The sequence below is a fragment of the Salminus brasiliensis genome, chromosome 13 (genome assembly GCF_030463535.1).
Source record: "Salminus brasiliensis chromosome 13, fSalBra1.hap2, whole genome shotgun sequence".
NCBI lineage: Eukaryota > Metazoa > Chordata > Actinopteri > Characiformes > Bryconidae > Salminus > Salminus brasiliensis.
In genome coordinates, this window is record NC_132890.1 from 23,230,532 (window position 1) to 23,250,841 (window position 20,310).

The 20,310-nt window shown below is 40.9% G+C and overlaps 1 protein-coding gene across 3 annotated transcripts in view; it reads left to right on the forward strand.

Annotated features, from left to right (window-relative positions):
* The window catches only part of pak1 (p21 protein (Cdc42/Rac)-activated kinase 1), a 73,544-nt gene that overhangs the window by 46,773 nt on the left and 6,461 nt on the right, over positions 1 to 20,310 (forward strand). For all 3 annotated transcript variants that reach the window (XM_072694922.1, XM_072694920.1, XM_072694923.1), the window contains 9 exons: positions 1,453 to 1,669; positions 4,266 to 4,360; positions 6,002 to 6,149; positions 8,061 to 8,098; positions 10,150 to 10,263; positions 14,653 to 14,839; positions 16,834 to 16,897; positions 19,177 to 19,225; positions 19,426 to 19,538. In XM_072694922.1, the coding sequence (XP_072551023.1) occupies positions 1,471 to 1,669; positions 4,266 to 4,360; positions 6,002 to 6,149; positions 8,061 to 8,098; positions 10,150 to 10,263; positions 14,653 to 14,839; positions 16,834 to 16,897; positions 19,177 to 19,225; positions 19,426 to 19,538 (1,007 nt within the window). In that variant the 5' untranslated portion in view covers positions 1,453 to 1,470. The remainder of the gene's footprint in view (positions 1 to 1,452; positions 1,670 to 4,265; positions 4,361 to 6,001; positions 6,150 to 8,060; positions 8,099 to 10,149; positions 10,264 to 14,652; positions 14,840 to 16,833; positions 16,898 to 19,176; positions 19,226 to 19,425; positions 19,539 to 20,310) is intronic.

Below are 20,310 nucleotides of genomic sequence, written 5' to 3' on the forward strand. Positions count from 1 at the left end.
GATGCAGCTGCAAGCAAAAATCACAAGTTCAAAGTTAAAGGAACACTGGCTAAACTACCTGGACGTGACAGAAGGAGGAAGCTGTCACCAGCTGCCACCAGATTCCTGAGGGGGCTGGTTGTCAAATGCCCTCAAGGTTACCAGCTAGCACAGGAGTTGAAGCTTGGGTGTCATTGGATCTTCCAGCAGGGCAATGATCCCAAGCATACCTCAAAGTCCACCAAGGCTTGGTTTCAGAAGAAGTCCTGGAAGATTCTGGAGTGGCCGTCACAGTCACCCGACTTGAACCCTATAGAAAATCTTTGGTGGGATTTGAAGAAGGCTGCAGCACGCAAACCCAATGCTGTTAGTGAAATGTAGGCCACTGCCCATGAGGAATGGGCTTCAGGAACGCTGGAAGTAGCTGGTGTCTGTCTGTCCGTGCACTTCAGCAGCATGTTTTCAGCAGGTCATAACAGCTAAGGGGGCTGTACTAACTTCTAAAGATGCTTGTCATGAAGGGGTTGAATCATTCTGAAACTGCAGTAGTCATTAAAAGTGGCACCTTGTGTTGAAAACACACACTCAGACACACACACACAGTGACAACTGTCTAATAAGCATGTCCTACTGTAATCGTTCCCAGATGGGAGATGAATGGACTGTTTGCTGTTAGCTGGTCTGCTAATGCTGGAAATGCAGTGCAGCAGCTTAAGGTTTAAGGGGATTTGATTGTGAAACCCATTGTTCAGGAGTGGAGCTGTTAGTTGCCTGGATAAAAAAAAGCACTGTGGTTTTGCTAATTAATGACGATTAACATCTTATATTGTGATTATTTAATAGCACACTTCTCAGAAACTTTTATTTATTATTATTTCATTTGTAATCTGATTTGTCAGATTACACCTAAAACGTAGATTAGACACTAGTCCGAGGCCTCGCAGCAGATGGTTCCATCTCCTTTGGGTAGTGTATAGAGTATAGAGGATATTGAGCTTAAGCGCAAAGTGCATTACATGCAGATTAGGTGTGATTACTGTGGCAAAAGTCGACCAACCTGAAACCAGCTCCACTAAACTATCCTGAAGCATTAACATTTGGTTATGTGTCTGTGAATGTAATGGTGTGAAACCAGCGTTGTAAAGATGTAACCAACAATGAATCTAAACATGAGCAAACTGGATTCTGGACACATTTCTATATAGATTATATACAAGAACATAATTTAAGCAACTTTATGCAACTACATATCAATCACAGGTCGGTCGCACACCTTAGTACATTTAAAGTTCTTTTCTCAGTCTGTTTCCATGGAAATAATGGACAAATTGGCGAAAAAATGTAAAACATGGACGTCTAAAGGCAGGTTTCGTAAATGTTTAGCTGTTCATCTAAAACTCCTGAGCTGTACCTTGACTTCAGTCGCACAGCAGCCCTCCACTAACTTCTTCTCCAATCGTCTGTGTCTTTCAGATTTAGCTGCACCTGTGCATGAAGATGTCTGATAACGGGGAAGTGGAGGATAAGCCGCCTGCGCCGCCCATGAGAAACACAAGCACTATGATGGGGGCTAGCAACAAAGACCCCGGACCCCTAAACCACAGCTCCAAACCACTGCCCCCCAACCCCGAGGACAAGAAGAGGAAAGATCGCTCTATCCGTTCCATCCTCACCGGAGGAGGAGACAAGAGTGAGTCAGCTTTCCAATTGTCCACTGCAGGAGGACCAATCAGTTACATATGTCATTTAAATCAGATAGATCATTTAGACCTTCAGCTTTAGCTAGAGCATGACATCATCCAGGAGAACAGCTGTACTGATCGCCTTGTTTTCCATAAGATCACATGACATCATCCATACTTCTAATAATAACCATTTGCTTTTTATTAAACCGTCATATTTGCGTAAAATGTATAGTAGTATATGGACATATATTATAGATTATTTTAAGGCATACAAGCCTTTATTATTTTACCAGGGAACCAGGGTTCTCATAACAACTCTCGGGTCTTAGAACCCTTCCAGTGCCCGAACGTTTTGTTTGTTTTCTACAAATTTCTACAAAAAAGACAATATTATTAATGTGAAGCCTAAAAACAGTAGCAGCTGTCCTGAACCCTAGTTTTGTCTGTATAGTTCAGTCCATGTTCATAGAAAGCAGTGAGTCATACAGTGTCAGAAACCACATGAGGAAGTCTGTTCGAGATTACTGCAGACCTCCACGCAGTGTGTGATGTAAGCTTTCACACTCTTTTTAAAACTTGCCAGAAAAGATTCTTTGTGGGATGCTGTATAAAAAAACTTCCTTCGGCCCTGACAAACAAAAAACTGTCAATTGATCATTTTTAGAGAGCAGTTTTTGTAAATGAGATCCTCTTTTGATAAATAAAATGTGGAATTTTATATCAGATATGCCTAAAATGTCATTTTAAAGTCTGTATTGTGCCTTTTTGGGGGGAAAATTGTATTTGACTTTTTTTTTCAAGACCACATGACATCACCCATACTTCTAGTGGAGGGAACGTTTTTGTCAACTTTTTTAATAATAGCCATTTGGGTTAAACATCATATTTGCATAATATGTATAGTATTATTGGAATATGTATAGTATTCATAAAAAATCAAATATGATCAAACCTTGAGATACCTGTATGCTGTGTATGATAGGTATGTTAGCTTTGTAGCCTAAAAGAAGCAACTCTTTATATCCAAACATATTTTGGCTGAACAACTACATCTGGGGGAAAATGGGACCACTGTAGTAGTTTTATATATATATATATATATATATATATATATATATATATATATATATATATATATATATATATATATATATAAATTTATTTATTTTATTTTTTTTCCTTCATTTTTTCTTATTCACTTTCACTAAGATCACTGAATTGAATTTTAGTAGGACAAGTGTGGTTCTGGCTAAAATGACATGAGCCTGCTAGTTGGCAAATACACAATCCTGGGAGTTTTTATTAGAGTAATAAGCCTCTTACTTATTAATAAACCAGGTTTTAGGGGCGATTTCCCAAACACATTTAAGCCTGGGGTTAGACTGGGAGTCATATTCAGTACAGAGTCCTGCGCGAGTAGGCCTCTTGCATTTCGGCAGGGCCACCTTGTTAATTAGCTGCCTGTTAGCACATCATTACCATTACACAGTCAGTCGGACCTCTGCTCAACCGACAGTGCTCAACAGCTGGCTGAACTGAGCCGTGGAAGGGAGGAGGGTAGATGGGTAGCTCTGTTGCTGAACAGCATTAGCGGCAGTCGTGTTAAACCGTGGTGGCGATAACTGACAAAGAGAGTTTATATTCAGTCCTCTGGAGTGAGGAAGGACTTGGCTAGACCCGCCTGACCTAATTAACTTTGTAATGCAGAAGGCTTTTTGTGGAAGTCTGATCACAACCCATATAAGTGACACACACTAGCTAGTGAAGTGCTCCCAGTTTGCATAAACAAGCAATAGCAGCAGCCATGTTTTATAGATAATGTGATTTGCTACAGAAATGGCAGTAAATTTAATTGTGTAAGCAGCTTTGCTTGAACTGGACACATTCTGTTAGCTTGTCCCTTCAAGACATCATCTAATACTCTTCACCTGAGTTAGCTAATAAAGTAACAGCACAGCCCTTGAGCTGATGTTTGAGATTCCCTCAAAAGGAAATGACTAAGCTAAGAGGACGAGGTTAAGCTAAATAGCAGTTAGTCCTCTAACAACGGTCTTCCCCCAACTTCTGCGTATTGTTCATTTCCGCTCTCTCTCTTTGCCAATCACGTGGATGAAATTTAAAAAACAAGCTCCAGCTTTAGAGAGGCATTTGAACATCATTCTTGCAAAAAATCACATCTGATAATATTTTAATCACTAATAACATTGTAATCTTGCATATCCAGAGCTGAAATGCACTATATGCTGAAGTGAATGGGACTGCCGTTTTTAGGGGACTATATGTTATATAAAAAAAGAAATCATAACATGCTTCTGGTTTTTAGACTCAGAATGTGGACATATCTTGCAATTTTTTTTTTAATCCACACTCAAAGATTTAGCTTGAAACTCATTTAGTATGATGTAGAGCAGCTGAATAATCTTAAATAATTACAGTACACTCTAAGGAACCAGCACAGAACTGTACCTCGTCAGTGCAGTCGTATCTCAGAGGTACCGCTGTTTTTCATCATTAAATGATAGTGTGATCATCACAAAGATTATTTTAGAGCTGCTGATGTCACCTTCTAACTTCTCTTTCTCTTCGGACTCTTTTCCTCAGCCAACAAGAAGAAGGAACGTCCTGAGATCTCTCTCCCGTCTGACTTTGAGCACACCATCCATGTGGGGTTTGATGCAGTCACCGGAGAGTTCACTGTAAGTGTCTGTTGTGGTCATATTCAATGATTTGATGAAAATATTTACATAATAATAAATGCAGACCTTAATTTTGAAAGACTACTGTAGATAATTTATCAATGGCCACCTGGTCTTCATACATTATATATATATATATATATATATATATATATATATATATATATATATATATATACTAAATAACTAAATATGGATTAAAATAGCTGCACATTAACTTAAATAAAATAAAATCTAAACAATCAAACCCTAAATTTGGAATACATTTATGCTATGGAATATTTCTTTTTTTATGTTAACTTTGGTTGGGCTGAAAAATACTCAGATGCGGTTTAACAAGTCCATTTAACACCCTGTTATTTAATATCAGCGTTGTTTTACAATGAAACTCATTATAAGGCTCTTTTTTAGAGCTGTAACAAGAACATTGTAGTCATTTTTTTATTTTTGAATACTCCTGAGTCTTAACGGATAGTGTTGTCCTCACTGTGTCCTTTCAGTGCGGTGTGTAAGGTTAGCTAGCTGAAGGGACTGTAGCCAGTCAGCTGGGTTAGCTTCTAGCCAGGCTCCTGCCTGGGACCCACACACTACTCTGGCTTTTGCTTTTGTGGCACACACAGCATGTTGTCTGTGGAGTGGAGTGTGGAGTATCAACAACAATCTTCTATCCTGAAGAGGCTTATTGCATTTCATCATTTTTGACTAGTGTTAGCTGGGCTTTCTCTAGTGGGCTGGGTTTCTGTGTGAATAGAATGAGTCAAGACTGTTACGTAACAGTTTTGGGGTTTTGAAAGTGGCCCATTTTTTTGGTTCTGCTGGATTTTCTTTTTTGAGGTTCACAGTTCGTCACTACTATGAACTCTATATAATTATTCAACTAGACCCAGATAAACACAGTTTAGCATTCTACAGCAGCTTTAACTTCAACCCTAAACCTAATACTAAAACTACTGTAACCGTTAACCTTGTGTTGTACATCTTTTCACCATATAGTTGAGCATCTCTGTAGAGGATTCTAAAAATAAGCTGTGGCCCTTTTCTTGTAATTACATGTGTAATTATAGATTTAATTCATAATTCTAAATAAAATGTAAAATTGTTTACAATCAATTATACAGAAATAGTATAAAATTAATATTTTACTAGCTGTTACTTTTGAACCCTTATTGGACAGTGTTTAAGGTTTCCAGTAGCACACTTAAGAATAATTATTGATAATATGATTAAAAATCCATTTGAATTAGTGCTGCGGACAAAGCTGCATTGTCATGCTTCCTTTAGCTGGGAGCTTATCTCTTTAAAAGCGAACAGACTGAGCTTTCTATTCTCCAAAAAGATTCTCTAACAGGAATGGTTGTTGCAAAATAACACTCCCAAAATAACTCGCTCTCACTCTCTCGTCGTTATGAAGGTTAGTAAGCGTTAGCCATGATGTTTATAAAAGCCATGCTGCTCCAATCATCATACAGGCCCTCTCTAATGGCTTGCATGTGTCCTCTAATTTGTTGAAAGGCAGGTAGTGTTCTGCTGATCTGTTTGTGTTTTGTTGTGACATGTGCTGTACATGTTCACTGCTTCAATTATAGAGATGTATTCATTCTCCTATTGTGTGTGTGTGTGTGTGTGTGTGTGTGTGTGTAGGGTATGCCAGAGCAGTGGGCTCGCTTGCTCCAGACCTCAAATATCACTAAACTGGAGCAGAAGAAGAATCCACAGGCCGTTCTGGATGTGCTCAAGTTTTACGACTCCAAGGAGACGGCCAACAGCCAGAAATACATGAGCTTCACAGGTGAGAACTTTACTGGGCATGGAAAAGAAATGTCAGCATGGATTAGATTAGTAACCAGGGTGTAACAGTATGAGTTATCAGGTCTGATGTATATAATATTTGAATTTAAAGTTAATATTCAATCATAGTTTCAGTAACCAAATAAAAATCTTGAAAAAGTTTATAAGCAACCTTACAAAAATGTGAGCGTGTCCACGAATGAAACTCACACATTACTTTACACTACTCTAATTGGCTGCACCCTGATGTCTAGTTTTCATCATTGTCAGTTCCCATGAAATATGATAAATGGGGACCTGCATACTAGAGAAACTATGCCCTCATTTATACCTGGTCACTCCATGCATTTTGAATATCAGGATTATATCTGGATAAAGCCAAGCCACTTAAAAATGCAAATGCACATAATATGTATATGTATAATATACAAATCCAATCACTCAAACCACTCCAGAAGGTGGTCTAAGACGCATTTGGGCCATGGTATAGGAGTGTAAACCAGTAATACCAGTAATAATTGCCACACAGCAATCGGATTTCAGTCTGACTAGCTAGAGACGGATTTGACTACCTAGTGTAAATGCATATGGCTAATATTTTATCAGGATACAATCCAGATATTAGTCACATCAAGTGACCATGTGCAAACAGGGTCTACTTTACTTTCCCACACTGTTTAAAATGGTAGTTTTACAGTTTTCTGTATTACATAAAAAAAAAATTGCATCCTTATGAGCAATGTAATAATTTCCTCATTATTTTGATGATCAATCAATCTTGTAAGCCAGTCACAGTTATAAAAAGGTATTTTAGGAAATCTAGAAAATTTAGAAACCTCACTCGAAAAAGCTAAACTATTAAAATACCTCATTAAAAATGCATGTAAATGAGTGTCCATTAGGCTCTGTGTCTTGCTGTAGGAGAGAGAGCAGCATAAGACGAATATAAAATATGCATTATCATCATGCAAAGTGCAAACTAATCAAATAATAGAGTTTAATCGTGGTGGCCCGATAGGAGGTTTAATTAGAATAAGGGGCAAAACAATTTAGGACGTGCCTAGGGGGTCCAACTACCTTCACTCAGATGAACGGCTGGCAGTATAAGCTTATCTGATTTTATTACTTTATGATTATTAGACTACAGCAATTTTTCTTCAAGTATTACCACCACTGCAGAACAGTAGTCTTAGGTAGCCCTGCTGTAATACAGCCTGTACATTAGACACATTAACATTAGAGTGTTAAAAGACCCACAACATTCACAATATGCTTTATAGTAAGACCACACTCAGAGTACAGACTGGCTCCACACCAAGCAATATCTGATAGTCTCATCTCAGCCAATGTCATCTAAAAGGTTTGCTTGGCTAGAAAAGTTCCGCCTGCCCAAAGTATGTGGACACCAGCTTCTCCATCACTGCTTCTGAAATCTCTGTCCCTTTTAGCTGCAGTAACAGCCTCTACTCTTCTGTAAGGTTTTTCACTATATGTTGGAACATTACTGGAGAGTGTATTTGATTGCATTCAGCCTGAGCAGAGCATCAGTGAGGTCAGGTACGGATGTTGGATCATTTAGTTCCTCCTCTCCAACTTATCCCAAAGGAATCGGATGGAGCTCCAGCAGTCCAGAGAAAGCAATTCCACTTTTATTAGCAATGCATCTCTAACCCACATTGGGCATTAAGAACAGTGACTTCAGAAAGTTGAGTGAGTGTTATATTGTCAGTGGTTTCTTGTGGAGATAACGGAATAGGGTGTCTGGAAACTTTTGGACACCGTGTTACCTACCTAAATATATAAACATGAAGGTAAAAGGAGGGGGGTTGTGTCTGATGTTGAATAATTAGATGTTTCCTTTCACATTATAATTGTGTGTGTGTGTGTGTGTGTGTGTGTGTGTGTGTTGTAGATAAAAGTCTGGACAGTTACAGCTCCTCCAATGCTGTGGTAAGTCATCACTAATGTCCTACTGCTGCCAGTGCTGTATAGTGAGAGAGGGGGGGGGGGAGATGGAGACTGATTGACTGTGAGAGAGAGAGATGATGATGATGATGGCTCAGACTGACCAGAATAAGAGGCTGAACTGGGATCAGTTTGTGTGTTTTACAAAACACATAAACACAGAAACTGGCCTTGGATCAGTGTTATCCATCAAAGACATTTGATGAATTTGTTCCAGGGTTAGCAGTGGATGAGGCTGGGTGTATTTTATTTTTAGCGAATGATGGCGACATACACAAACATCGCACTCTCCTCTGTACACACACCCCCACACACACATTGCTTTTTAGTTTTTAGCTGTACTCTCACTCTCTCTCTTTCATGTTCTTTCAGTTTCTCATCCTTATGCATCCATAGACTCACTGCCTCTCTCTTTCTCATACACTTTCCTTAACACACACAGACTGACACATCACACACACACACACACACACACACACATTTGGACGCGCACACACACTGCCATCTTGCCATCTCATTTGAGAACTCCCTAATTACTCCATCTACATAAGCTTGAAGCCTTGGTGTAGTCATGGATGATCAGTTATCGTTCTCAAGTCATGTTGCAAATCTGACTCAGTCATGCAGATTTCTCCTGTACAACATCCAGAGAATTCGACCCTTCCTCTCTAGAGAGACCACCCAGATGCTTGTTCAGTCTCTCGTCACTTCCAGCCTTGACTTCTGCAACTCTCTTCTGGCTGGTCTCCCTCTGCACACCATCAGGCCCTTGCAGTTTATCCAGAATGCAGTGGCACGGGTCGTCTTCAATGTTCCTAAATTCAGCCATGTCACTCCACTGCTGCATTCTGTTCACTGGCTTCCTGTAGCTGCTGCCCGCATCAGATTCAAAAACCCTGACACTGACCTTCAAAGCCAAGAACGGACCAGCCCCTCCGTACTTGATAGCAATGGTCAAAAGCCGATCTGCACCACGAACCCTTCGAGCTTTAAGTACGGCTCAGCTCGACCCGCCATCCCTCAAAATCCACGAAAGACAAGCGTACAGGCTTATTTCTGTCCTGGCACCGAAGTGGTGGAACGAGCTTCCCCTGGGAGTCGCTCACTGTCTTCAAGGGCAGACTGAAGACCCACCTCTTCCGAGGGAACTTGGGTGAAGAGTAGAGTACTATGGTCTCCATATTGACTTGTGTTTAGTAGTGTCTAAGCTTAGAGGTATCTTTGAATTTTAGTCTATTCAATTTAGCTAAGGTTGTTCTTGAGTAAATAGTGAAGCACGATTGTTCAGTCGCTCTGGATAAGAACGTCTGCTAAATGCTGTAAATGGAAATGAACACACTGTCTCATACATGTATCCCGTCATTCTCTTTCTCTCCCATATTCTCAGTTTGTCTCTTGCCTTTATGCATCCACAGACCCGCTGCCCAGCTCTTTCACCTCTTTCTCACTCTCTCTTACATGTGGACTCGCTCGCTCGCTTACACACAGACTCCTTTTGCACACACATTCTCTCTCTCTCTCCCTCTCTCTCTCTCTCTCTCTCTCTCCCTCCCTCTTTCTCTCTCTCTCTCTCTCTCACTGCACTGTGAATCAGCATCTTTCAGGCTGAGCTCTGTGCCGTGGTGGGGAGGCTGATGAGCTGTAAGCTTCATTCTGAGAGCGACAGTGCTGAGGTTCCCAACAGAGAACTCAAAGAGGAACTTTGGTTGACAGGTGGTCAGACAGGTAGAGGTAGTCGTGTTTCATCAGGAACAGACATGTTTGTGAGATTTGTCAGCTTGCACTGCTCAAGGTTAGTTCAGAGGGATAATGGTGGAAGTGCCGTTGTCTCAGCATTAGGACAGTGTTCAGGATGCCCAGGTACACTGGCATCAGTCCTCTAGATGCAGTGGTTTGTTTAAGGGCTGAGATGAATTCACACCTTGAGCTGGACATTGTTAGCCGCCATGCTAGCTGCCAGTGTTTTGTGCGCTAATGTGGTGGTGGCTGTGGCGCAGCCTCACTTCCTGTCCGCCTTCTTCCCCCGACCCCTGCAGAACTCCAAGGCCGTGTCAGAGACTCCAGCCGTTGCGACTGTATCCGAGGATGAGGATGAGGATGGAGCAGCTCCCCCACCCGTGATTGCCCCGCGACCCGAACACACCAAATCTGTAAGTGTTCCTTCTGTCTCAGTAGTTACTTAACAATTTCTAATAGTTAAATAATAACTTATAAGTACACAACAAATAGTTAGTAGTAAATGCTAAAAGAATAGAAGGTACTGAATCATTTATGGCAGACAATGAATAATAGTAGATACTGATTAATACATAGTAGACATTCATAGTGTATACTGGATAATTCACAGTAGGTGATGGATAATTCATAGTACATACTGAATAATTCAAAGCGGACAATAAATACCTAATATAATACTATAAATAATTCATATTAGACCATCTATATAAATAGTAGACAACAATTAATGATTAAGAGTAAATGCTGAATAATTATAGAAAGATACTGAATCACTCCTAGATGACAATGAATAATTTATAGTCGACAGTGAATAATAGTAAATGCTGAATAATTCATAGTGGATAATAAGTAATATGTTATAGGTACTGGGTAATTAAGAGTAGATACTAAAAAATGCATAGTAGACATCAAATAATGAATACAGTGAAGACCTGAACCATTAATAGTAGACAATAAATATATATATATATATATATATATATATATATATATATATATATATATATATATATATTCACATGAATAATTCACAGTAGATACTTAATATTGGTTACTGCTTTAATCATAATAGGTTCCCAATAACTAATAGTAACATGATTTTAACAATTTTGTAGTTACAATAATTACACTATACCTATACTACAGATAATTCATATTGGTTCCTAAATAAATGTTCCTATTCTTATTTATAGGGCAACATTGCTCTTTATCTTCCGCCCTCTTTCCACTTTATACTCATTCAGACAGTTATACACTCTCTCTCTCTCTCCCCCTTCCCTCATTTCATCCTGGTGGCTCAGGTATCTGTGGGTTGGGCTTATAATGAACTCTTTCAGTTAGTGGCATGCCTTCGAGCTAAACCTATAATTGAGAAGCACACACACACAAACTAGTATAGCAGAATATACACACACACTCATACATAAAGCAGTTCAGGGAAAAAAATATGTTAATAGGGGTGTATTAATAGGTGTGTATGTGTTTGATATGAGTGTTGGAGGGTTCCGGGGGCAGGGAGAGACCCTGTGTCGTTCCTTTGATCCGGCTGAGGGTTGTGGAAGCATGCTGAGGTCCTCCAGACAGTGTCTGATTAAAGAGCATGTTAGAGCTGTGCTCCTCACAGGTGTGGCCTGATCTATCATACAGCTGACAGCTTTGATACCACTGAGGACAGAGCTGAGCCCCATTAAACCTCCGTCACAACACACAAGATGAATGCTCGGCTGAAATATGAGCCCAACACACACACACAGACACACACAATTGTCTCTGTTTGTTATTTCCAACACAGTAAGGTTTATATTCCTAGGAGAGACTCTCACAGGTTAGTCATCGTTTTATTACTGTTAGGCACATATTTTTTGTCCCATAAGAATGAATGGGGTGCAAACCTTGTGCAGCACCACAGCAACCTCTTGGCAACACCCTAGCAACCACCTCAGACACTACAGCCTAGAAACTACAAGGCAACCCCACAACAACCATCTGAAAAACCATAGCAACCACCATGCAGCACTGTAGCACCCATCTCCAAACCACGTAGCAACACCATAATACAACCACCTGTAATACCATAGCAACAACGTAGCAACACCATGATTAACTGTCTAGTATTCCATAGCAGCCTAAACAACTAACAACTCCATAACAACTACCAGTCAATGTTCAGTCATCCACTTGGGAAAACATAGCAACCGCTTAGCAACGCCATAATGAACCACCTTGGATCCCACAGCAAACACCTTAAATGCCATATCAGCTAAAAGGGAAACACCGTAGCAACCACCTAGCACATATTTCACCCTGTTGACACCGTAGCAGCAGGGCCGAATATCAGCGATGTAAACAGACCTCTGTTTTAGTTCAGCCGTTTCACAAACCAGCTAACGTGCCATCAAAGCAACTAAAAACCCCAGAAGCAATGATAATTAGCATCTAATCCCACCTGAAACCACAACAATCTGCGCTTCCTCCATGTTGTTACTTAATTGAGATATGAATAAACAAGAGCGTGTTAACACATAAGAATAATACATTATTACGCATTATTAATTAATGACACGGAAAGAAACTCAGAGCCAGAGTCTCCCTCACACCTGGTCTAGCCAGCAACCTCAAGGCCACTTGAACAATGATCCACTGTAGCTTCTGTCAGCTAGCTGGGCTTTGGTAGAGGCCAAGGAGATAAGTACTAGGCCTGGAGTGTGAGGAGTAGCTGGTCCACGGTCTTGCTCTGAACCTAAAGACCCTAAATTTACGGGTGACCCACACGGCATGGTGTGCTTGGTTATATGAATTCTGTAGGTCATACGTGAGATTACGTTGGTCACATTTATCATAACTTTCATAAGCACAAAGCCCAGAGCAGGACAGGTTCCACTTTTGAGTCTTGGGTTCTCACAGTGGTTCTCGGGCTCTTGTGGAGGTCCTGCTGCAACACTCCTGAGAAATGAACTGTGCGTAGGTCCTGACTGGTTCATTATTTGTGTAATCTTGATATCTTATTGGTTTCTTTCAACTTCTTATTTGATAAAGTGATGCTGAGTTTAGTCACACCCCCCACCCCACCCCTCCAGCACGCTCCTGTAGTGATTTATATTGCCTGGCGATGTATTTTTATCCGCTCGCAGCTCATAAATGTTAAACAGTGTGTTGCCTGTAGACCCGGCCTGCCCCCGTTAGCGCTCCTTTAACCAGATTAAAGGCGTCAGGCTGTGTGTTGTGTGAGCGGTGGGTATAATGAGCGGGCTGATGCGCCACTCCCCTGCTGCTGGAGTCAGAGAGGGGAACGACACACAGCAGCTTTATTTTATACACACATACACGAACACACACACACATATATGTATATATAAAAAGCACAGCGCACACACACACACACAAAGCATGTCTTTGTTCCCAGATTAGACAGAAACAGTGCTACTCCTTAATATGTGGAGAGTCCTCATCCTCCCTCTTCAGAGTGAGTGTTTGTGTGTGTTGGACTGACCTGACTAACTTACAGAAGCAATGAGGGTTTTTTGCGAGGTGCATATTTACACACACACACACACACACACACACACACACACACACATATATATATATATATATATATATATATATATATATATATATATATTGGGCATATTCTGATTACATAGATACAACTGGTGTTTATGGACACCTCTTTTAAAAAATGCATACAGCTACTTTGAGGTGCACCCACACACACAGCTTGTCTAGTCCCTGGAGAGCAGTACTGCCAATAGAATAGGACTCTCTGGAGCAGATAAACATCAACCTATTGGCTCCATGCCTAATGATAGGGGTATAAAGCTGTGGAGCATTGGAACTGTGTTCTCTGGAATGATTTTGCGCCAGCCAATGCTTTTGGGATGAGTCGGGAGTTGGGGATAAGGTGGGGTGATGATCAACCAACATTCCGACCTCATCTATCAGATCCTCACAGCAGTGCTTTAGAATGTAGTATATGCATGTATGTATGTGTGTCTGAAGCACTATAGCGTCCTATATACAGTATAAAAGAAGTGTGTGTCCACTTAACAAAGTTTCTTTCTCTCTCTCTATCTATCTATCCATCTTGCTCTCTCTCTCTCTTTGCTGTGGCGCCGTGTTGGCTCGGTGTGTTAACAGCTGACTGCACCTGACTCCCCTCATGGTTGGTTTTTCTTCTAAAGCGAGTTAAGAGACGCCACAGGATGTGGCGCAGTTTCTTAAAATGAACAGAAAAAAGATCAGGACTTTAGTGTGATAAGATAAAAACCCATAAGAGGCAACATATGAAAAGAGTACTCCTGTAATTACAGAATTATGTATTTAATTACATTGTTATTTGAGTGTGATTGATAACTTTACTAATGACAAGCATGTGATTGTACAGCAGAGTTTCCTTTTCCCCGAACATGATTATACCCATAGAAACAACCTATCTACAAATTCCGATCCCGATAAAGTACCTCCTCTCGTCTAATTACAGACACTAATGCGGTCTGGGAGTTTGGATTCTATTAGGAGTCAGAAAAGCAGTCTGGGTATTTAGAAGAGAGCAGATTAACAGTGAGCAGTAATCTGGTCAGACCAGCCTGTTGTGGTGTGAATGCAATGAGGTCTCTTTGATGAATCAGCCTTTTCCCAGAATGCCCTGCAGTTGTATTGAGGCCCTCAACCATGACTGGCTGACCATGCTGGGATACGTAATGTGCTGTATTTCATTAGTGCTGCTTTCTAAAGCCTCCCCTCTCTCTCTCTCTCTCTCTCTCTCTCTCTCTCTTTCTTTCTCTTTCTCTTTCTCTGGTCAGATATACACTCGCTCAGTAATCGAGCCGTTGCCTCCAGCCCCCACCAAGGATGTGGCCACCTCTCCCATCTCCCCCCCACCAGCCGAGGGCGGCAGCCCCACCCCCACCCCCTCCAGCACCGCACCCCGTACCGCGGACAAAACCCGCAAGAAGAAAATGTCTGATGAGGAGATTCTGGAGAAACTACGTAAGAGCTGACCTCCATAACACTGAGCCACACTGAGCATGTGAATACTGTCCCATTTACATGGTTTCTCATCTTATCCCAAATGTAGTTGAGCAGCCAAGACATGTTTGGTGTCTGAAATTTAGTTTTACATTGGAACTCAGATGCTAATGTGACTGACAATAATAATAATAATAATAATAATAATAATTATAATTATAATTATAATTATTATTATTATTATTATTATTATTAACATTAACATTATTATTGTTGTTGTTGTTGTTGTTGTAATGTTAATAATAATAATATTGTATACATATATATAAAGCATCAGTAAGGTCAGGAGATTGGTTGATCACCACTCCACCTCCTTCCCATTTCCCCAACTCATCTTAAAAGTATTGGATGGAGCACCATCATGCCAGTGGACACAGTTCCACTGCTCCACAGCTCAATGTTGGGGAGCTTTGTACCCCTCTAGCCCATGCCTGGCATTAGGCATGGTGCCAATAGGTTCACGTTTTTCTAATCCAGAGAGTTCTATTCTGTTGGCACTACGACACAGACTAGACAAGCTGTGTGTGCATTTGCACATCTGTGAGGATGTGTGTACAAACATATTTATGTATCACAGATATTTACCTATTTTACCACCACACAAATGTTTGGGAAGTGGATCCCAGGGACAGAAATGTTAGATTTAACACCCTTTACACAGTTTAAACACTAATTTTGTCTTGGTTGATCAGGTCTGTTTGTGGAAAGCGTGATTTTTTAAATTTAAACTGGTCACTTTTAAAAAATCAACCTAAGCGAGTGAGTAACTGTAACGCTTGTTCCGAGATCCACATGCTTTTCTAAGAGGCTGTATTTTAAACACTCATGCTACAGATGTGCTAAGATCGCCCTCTACTGGTAAGAAAGGGATGCTGCTTCAAAACAGATCAGTCATCCAGTGTGTCTTTCCTTCCCTGCCTTACTTTGGGATTGTAAACTGCCAACTTGTCAGTGGTTGCCAGGTTTTTCCACTGAAATAGCAGCACTTCTAGAGTGTGTGTGTGTGTGCTCTCCCTGTTTGGCCCGAAGTCGCACCCAGACATCGTAAACTATGTTCTGTCCACAGCCTTTGTGTCTTTTTGGTCTTTATCGAGTTGTTTGTTCCACAGACTTTGCCAGTACCTAACCTGATTTGTGTGACTGTCTGTCCTAAACAGATCCCTTTTTAACCTCTGTGTCCTGCTCAGGGATGGGCAATGTGATATGTTATGACAATCACGATAAAAATAAATACGCTTTTCTATATATATAATCATAATGGCAGTAGTGGCTCAAGTGGTTAGAGTGCTGGGTTATTGATCACATTGCTGTGGGTTCTATACCTGGGTCCACTAAGCTGCCACTGTTGGGCACTTGAGCAAGGCCTATAACCCTCTCTGCTCCAGGGGCACTGTAGCAGTCCCTCTGACCCCAGCTTTGTATGAATGACAGTAAAGGCACGTTATTACATTATTATTATGGGAAAAAAAGACGTTTCTGGATAATGACATCATTTAGATGGAAATGATATCATTGTCATTTCACATCAAACCACTCTGAGGGATTTTGTTTGCACCTCAGCAATTACATTATGCAGAAATCTTGGCGAAATTGTCCCTTAAATAGCTTACTTTTGTACTTTTGCACTTATTCAACTGTAGCAGTCCTTTTTTGCTGGTGGATTCGGTCTGTTCCAGCTTGTCCCCCCCTATCCCTCATACGTTAAAGTATCATGATGTTATGATATTTTTGCCCACTTTGTCTTTTCAGCCTCTCTTTCTCTCTGCCTGTTTGAGGTTTGTCTTTCTCTCCACAGCATGGGCCTCTCCAACTGTTCTAGGAACCTAACTGTTGTCTGTATGATGAGAAAACATGATACGTTCTCCAGCTTTACTAAGCTGCTGAATTAACCTTTTTTTGCTGTCGTGCTGATTGTTCTTTAACTGTGCTGTCTGTCTGTCTTCCTCTGTGTGTAGGGAGTATAGTCAGCGTGGGGGATCCTAAGAAGAAGTACACACGCTTTGAGAAGATTGGCCAGGGGTGAGTCTTGTTTCATGTATCCTACATAGTAGTGGGAAGAACCACACTTTGCTCGGACGCTGTGGCATGGACTGTATCAGGTGACGGGAGGTGTTCATTATAGAGGTTAATTGGTCCACTGTGGCGCATCATTTGCTTTCTACCACTCGCCGGAGTCGTCCTTACCCTCTGGCATTCATTCAGTACGATGGCTCAAGAACATCCCACAAAGTTAGCATTCTCTGAGATTCCTCCACCCGTCGCCCACTGTCACAGTCTTGTAGGAATTATTCATTTGGAATGAGCTCGGCCCGGAACATGAAAGATGCCACGGTCAGTTGTAGCGGTGTGCAGACCAGTCATTATGGGCAAAGGACCCAATTTGACTGATGTCCAAAAGGGCATGATAATAGTGTACTGGGTGAAGGGTGCTTGCATCTCGAAAACCACATGTTCTAGGGCCGCCATTGTGAAGGTGTAGAGAGAATGGACTTCTCGCACATTGAGTGCATAACAGGGGAGGCCTACGGGCCATTGATGCCAGAATGGAGCAACGACTTTAGTGAGTGGTACAGAGAACCATAGTAGATCAGTTAACTTCTATACTGAAGATATATCAAAATATGTATAAACACAATGTATAATAAGCATTATTGTCTGTGTCATGTGTAGCCTATATATATACACTGTGTGCAGAATTATTAGGCAAATGAGTATTTTGATCACATCATCCTTTTTATACATGTTGTCCTACTCCAAGCTCTATAGGCTTGAAAGCCAACTACCAATCAAGTAAATCAGGTGATGTGCATCTCTGTAATGAGAAGGGGTGTGGTCTAATGACATCAACACCCTATATAAGGTGTGCTTAATTATTAGGCAACTTCCTTTCCTTTGGCAAAATGAGTCAGAAGAGAGATTTGACAGACTCTGAAAAGTCAAAAATTGTGAGATGTCTTGCAGAGGGATGCAGCAGTGTTGAAATTGCCAAACTTTTGAAGCGTGATCACCGAACAATCAAGCATTTCATGGCAAATAGCCAACAGGGTCACAAGAAACGTGTTGAAAAAAATATAAAATAACTGACCATGAATTGAGGAAAATCAAGCGTGAAGCTGGCAAGATGCCATTTGCCACCAGTTTTACCATATTTCAGAGCTGCAACGTTACTGGAGTATCAAAAAGCACAAGGTGTGCGATGGCCAAGGTAAGGAAGGCTGAAAAACGTCCACCTTTGAACAAGAAACATAAGATAAAACATCAAGACTGGGCCAAGAAATATCTTAAGACTGATTTTTCTAAGGTTTTGTGGACTGATGAAATGCGAGTGACTCTTGATGGGCCAGATGGATGGGCCCGAGGCTGGATCAGTAAAGGGCAGAGAGCTCCACTCTGACTCGGCAAGGTGGAGGTGGGGTACTGGTATGGGCTGGTATCATCAAAGATGAACTTGTGGGACCTTTTCGGGTTGAGGATGGAGTGAAGCTTAACTCTTAGGCCTACTGCCAGTTTCTGGAAGACACCTTCTTCAAGCAGTGGTACAGAAAAAAGTCGGTATCGTTCAAGAAAACCATGATTTTCATGCAGGACAATGCTCCATCACATGCATCCAAATACTCCACAGCGTGGCTGGTCTAAAAAGGGTCTAAAAGAAGGGTCTAAAAGAAGAAAAAATGATGACATGGCCCCCTTGTTCACCTGATCTGAACCCCATAGAGAACCTGTGGTCCCTCATAAAATGTGAGCTCTACAGGGAGGGAAAACAGTACACCTCTCTGAACAGTGTCTGGGAGGCTGTGGTGTCTGCTGCACGCAATGTTGATCGTAAACAGATCAAGCAACTGACAGAATCTATGGATGGAAGGCCTTTGAGTGTCATGGTAAAGAAAGGTGGCTATATTGGTCACTGATTTGTTTTTGGTTTTGTTTTTGAATGTCAGAAATGTTTATTTCTAAATTTTGTGTTATATTGGTTTACCTGGTGAAAATAAACAAGTGAGATGGGTATATATTTGTTTTTTATTAAGTTGCCTAATAATTCTGCACAGTAATAGTTACCTGCACAAACAGATATCCTCCTAAGATAGCCAAATCTAAAAAAAAAAAAAACACTCCAACTTCCAAAAATATTAAGCTTTGATATTTATGAGTCTTTTGGGTTGATTGAGAACATAGTTGTTGTTCAATAATAAAAAGAATCCTCTCAAATACAACTTGCCTAATAATTCTGCACACACTGTGTGTGTGTATATATATATATATATAAAATTGTAAACCTTTTTCTTTCCTCCTGATCTCAGGGCGTCCGGAACAGTTTACACAGCAATAGACATCGCCACCGGACAAGAGGTAAAACGTCAAAGATGCTAAAGATGAAAGTCAGTAGATCTCTAGGTACTCACTGGTGTGTTCAGCCCAACCAGATCAGAACAGAGCACTGTTCTATTGAAGAAGAGATAGAAGGAGCCATGGATGTCTCTGGTCTTTCTGCAGTGTACTTCAGATTCAGGGTAACAATCATGCTAACAGCTTTCTCTTGCTGTCCTTAGGTGGCTATAAAGCAGATGAACCTGCAGCAACAGCCCAAGAAGGAGCTCATCATCAATGAGATTCTGGTCATGAGGGAAAACAAAAACCCCAATATTGTTAATTATCTGGACAGGTGAGTTCACCTTAGGGAGACCCTCAGGAAGCGCCATTTCAAAAAGATTTTGTATATATATATTTTGTGTGAAATAGATTCCAGTATAGAGACTTTATAGACACTATGTAAAGCTACGAGTGAACTTACACGTGTCTTCTGAGTTTTTAGTGCACTGTTGATGTCAAAATTATGGCAAATTTGAACAGTTAAGCTGACTGACTGACAAAGTTTCTTTAGAACTGACTGTTTCACACCAAACCCATTCTGAATGACTTCTTTTGCATTTTAATCTTTAATTATATTACATTAAGAAACAAAAACAGTGGAATTCCTCTTTCAGATTCACCCATTGTTAACACATGCTTTCAAATGCGCGGCCACACACAGCTTGTATAATTTCTATTGAAAATACAATGGTACCCACTGGAGCAGCTGCTCGAAGCAACTGAAAGCCACTAGAGGCGCAAAACAGTGAATAAAGCCCCCCCAGTATTGTGCTGTGGAGCAGTGAAGCTCTTTGGAGTCATTGTGTTCCAAAACTAATCATCCAAAAATACAATCAAATGCTCGCAGCAATGTTCCAACAACTAGTGTAAAGCCTTTTGAATCTTTCACAGCTGTTGGTTTGGTTCTTCTGTTGTTTCTGTGAATTCACTCTGGGTTTGATACGGTTAGAACCGCCTGTCTGTGGGGCATTTGCTGTTGCCATAGTAACACCCCATCCCTCAGACTTTAAGGGTGCCGGTGGGAGCGGACGAATGGCTTTCTCTGTCTCTATGGTTACCTGCTC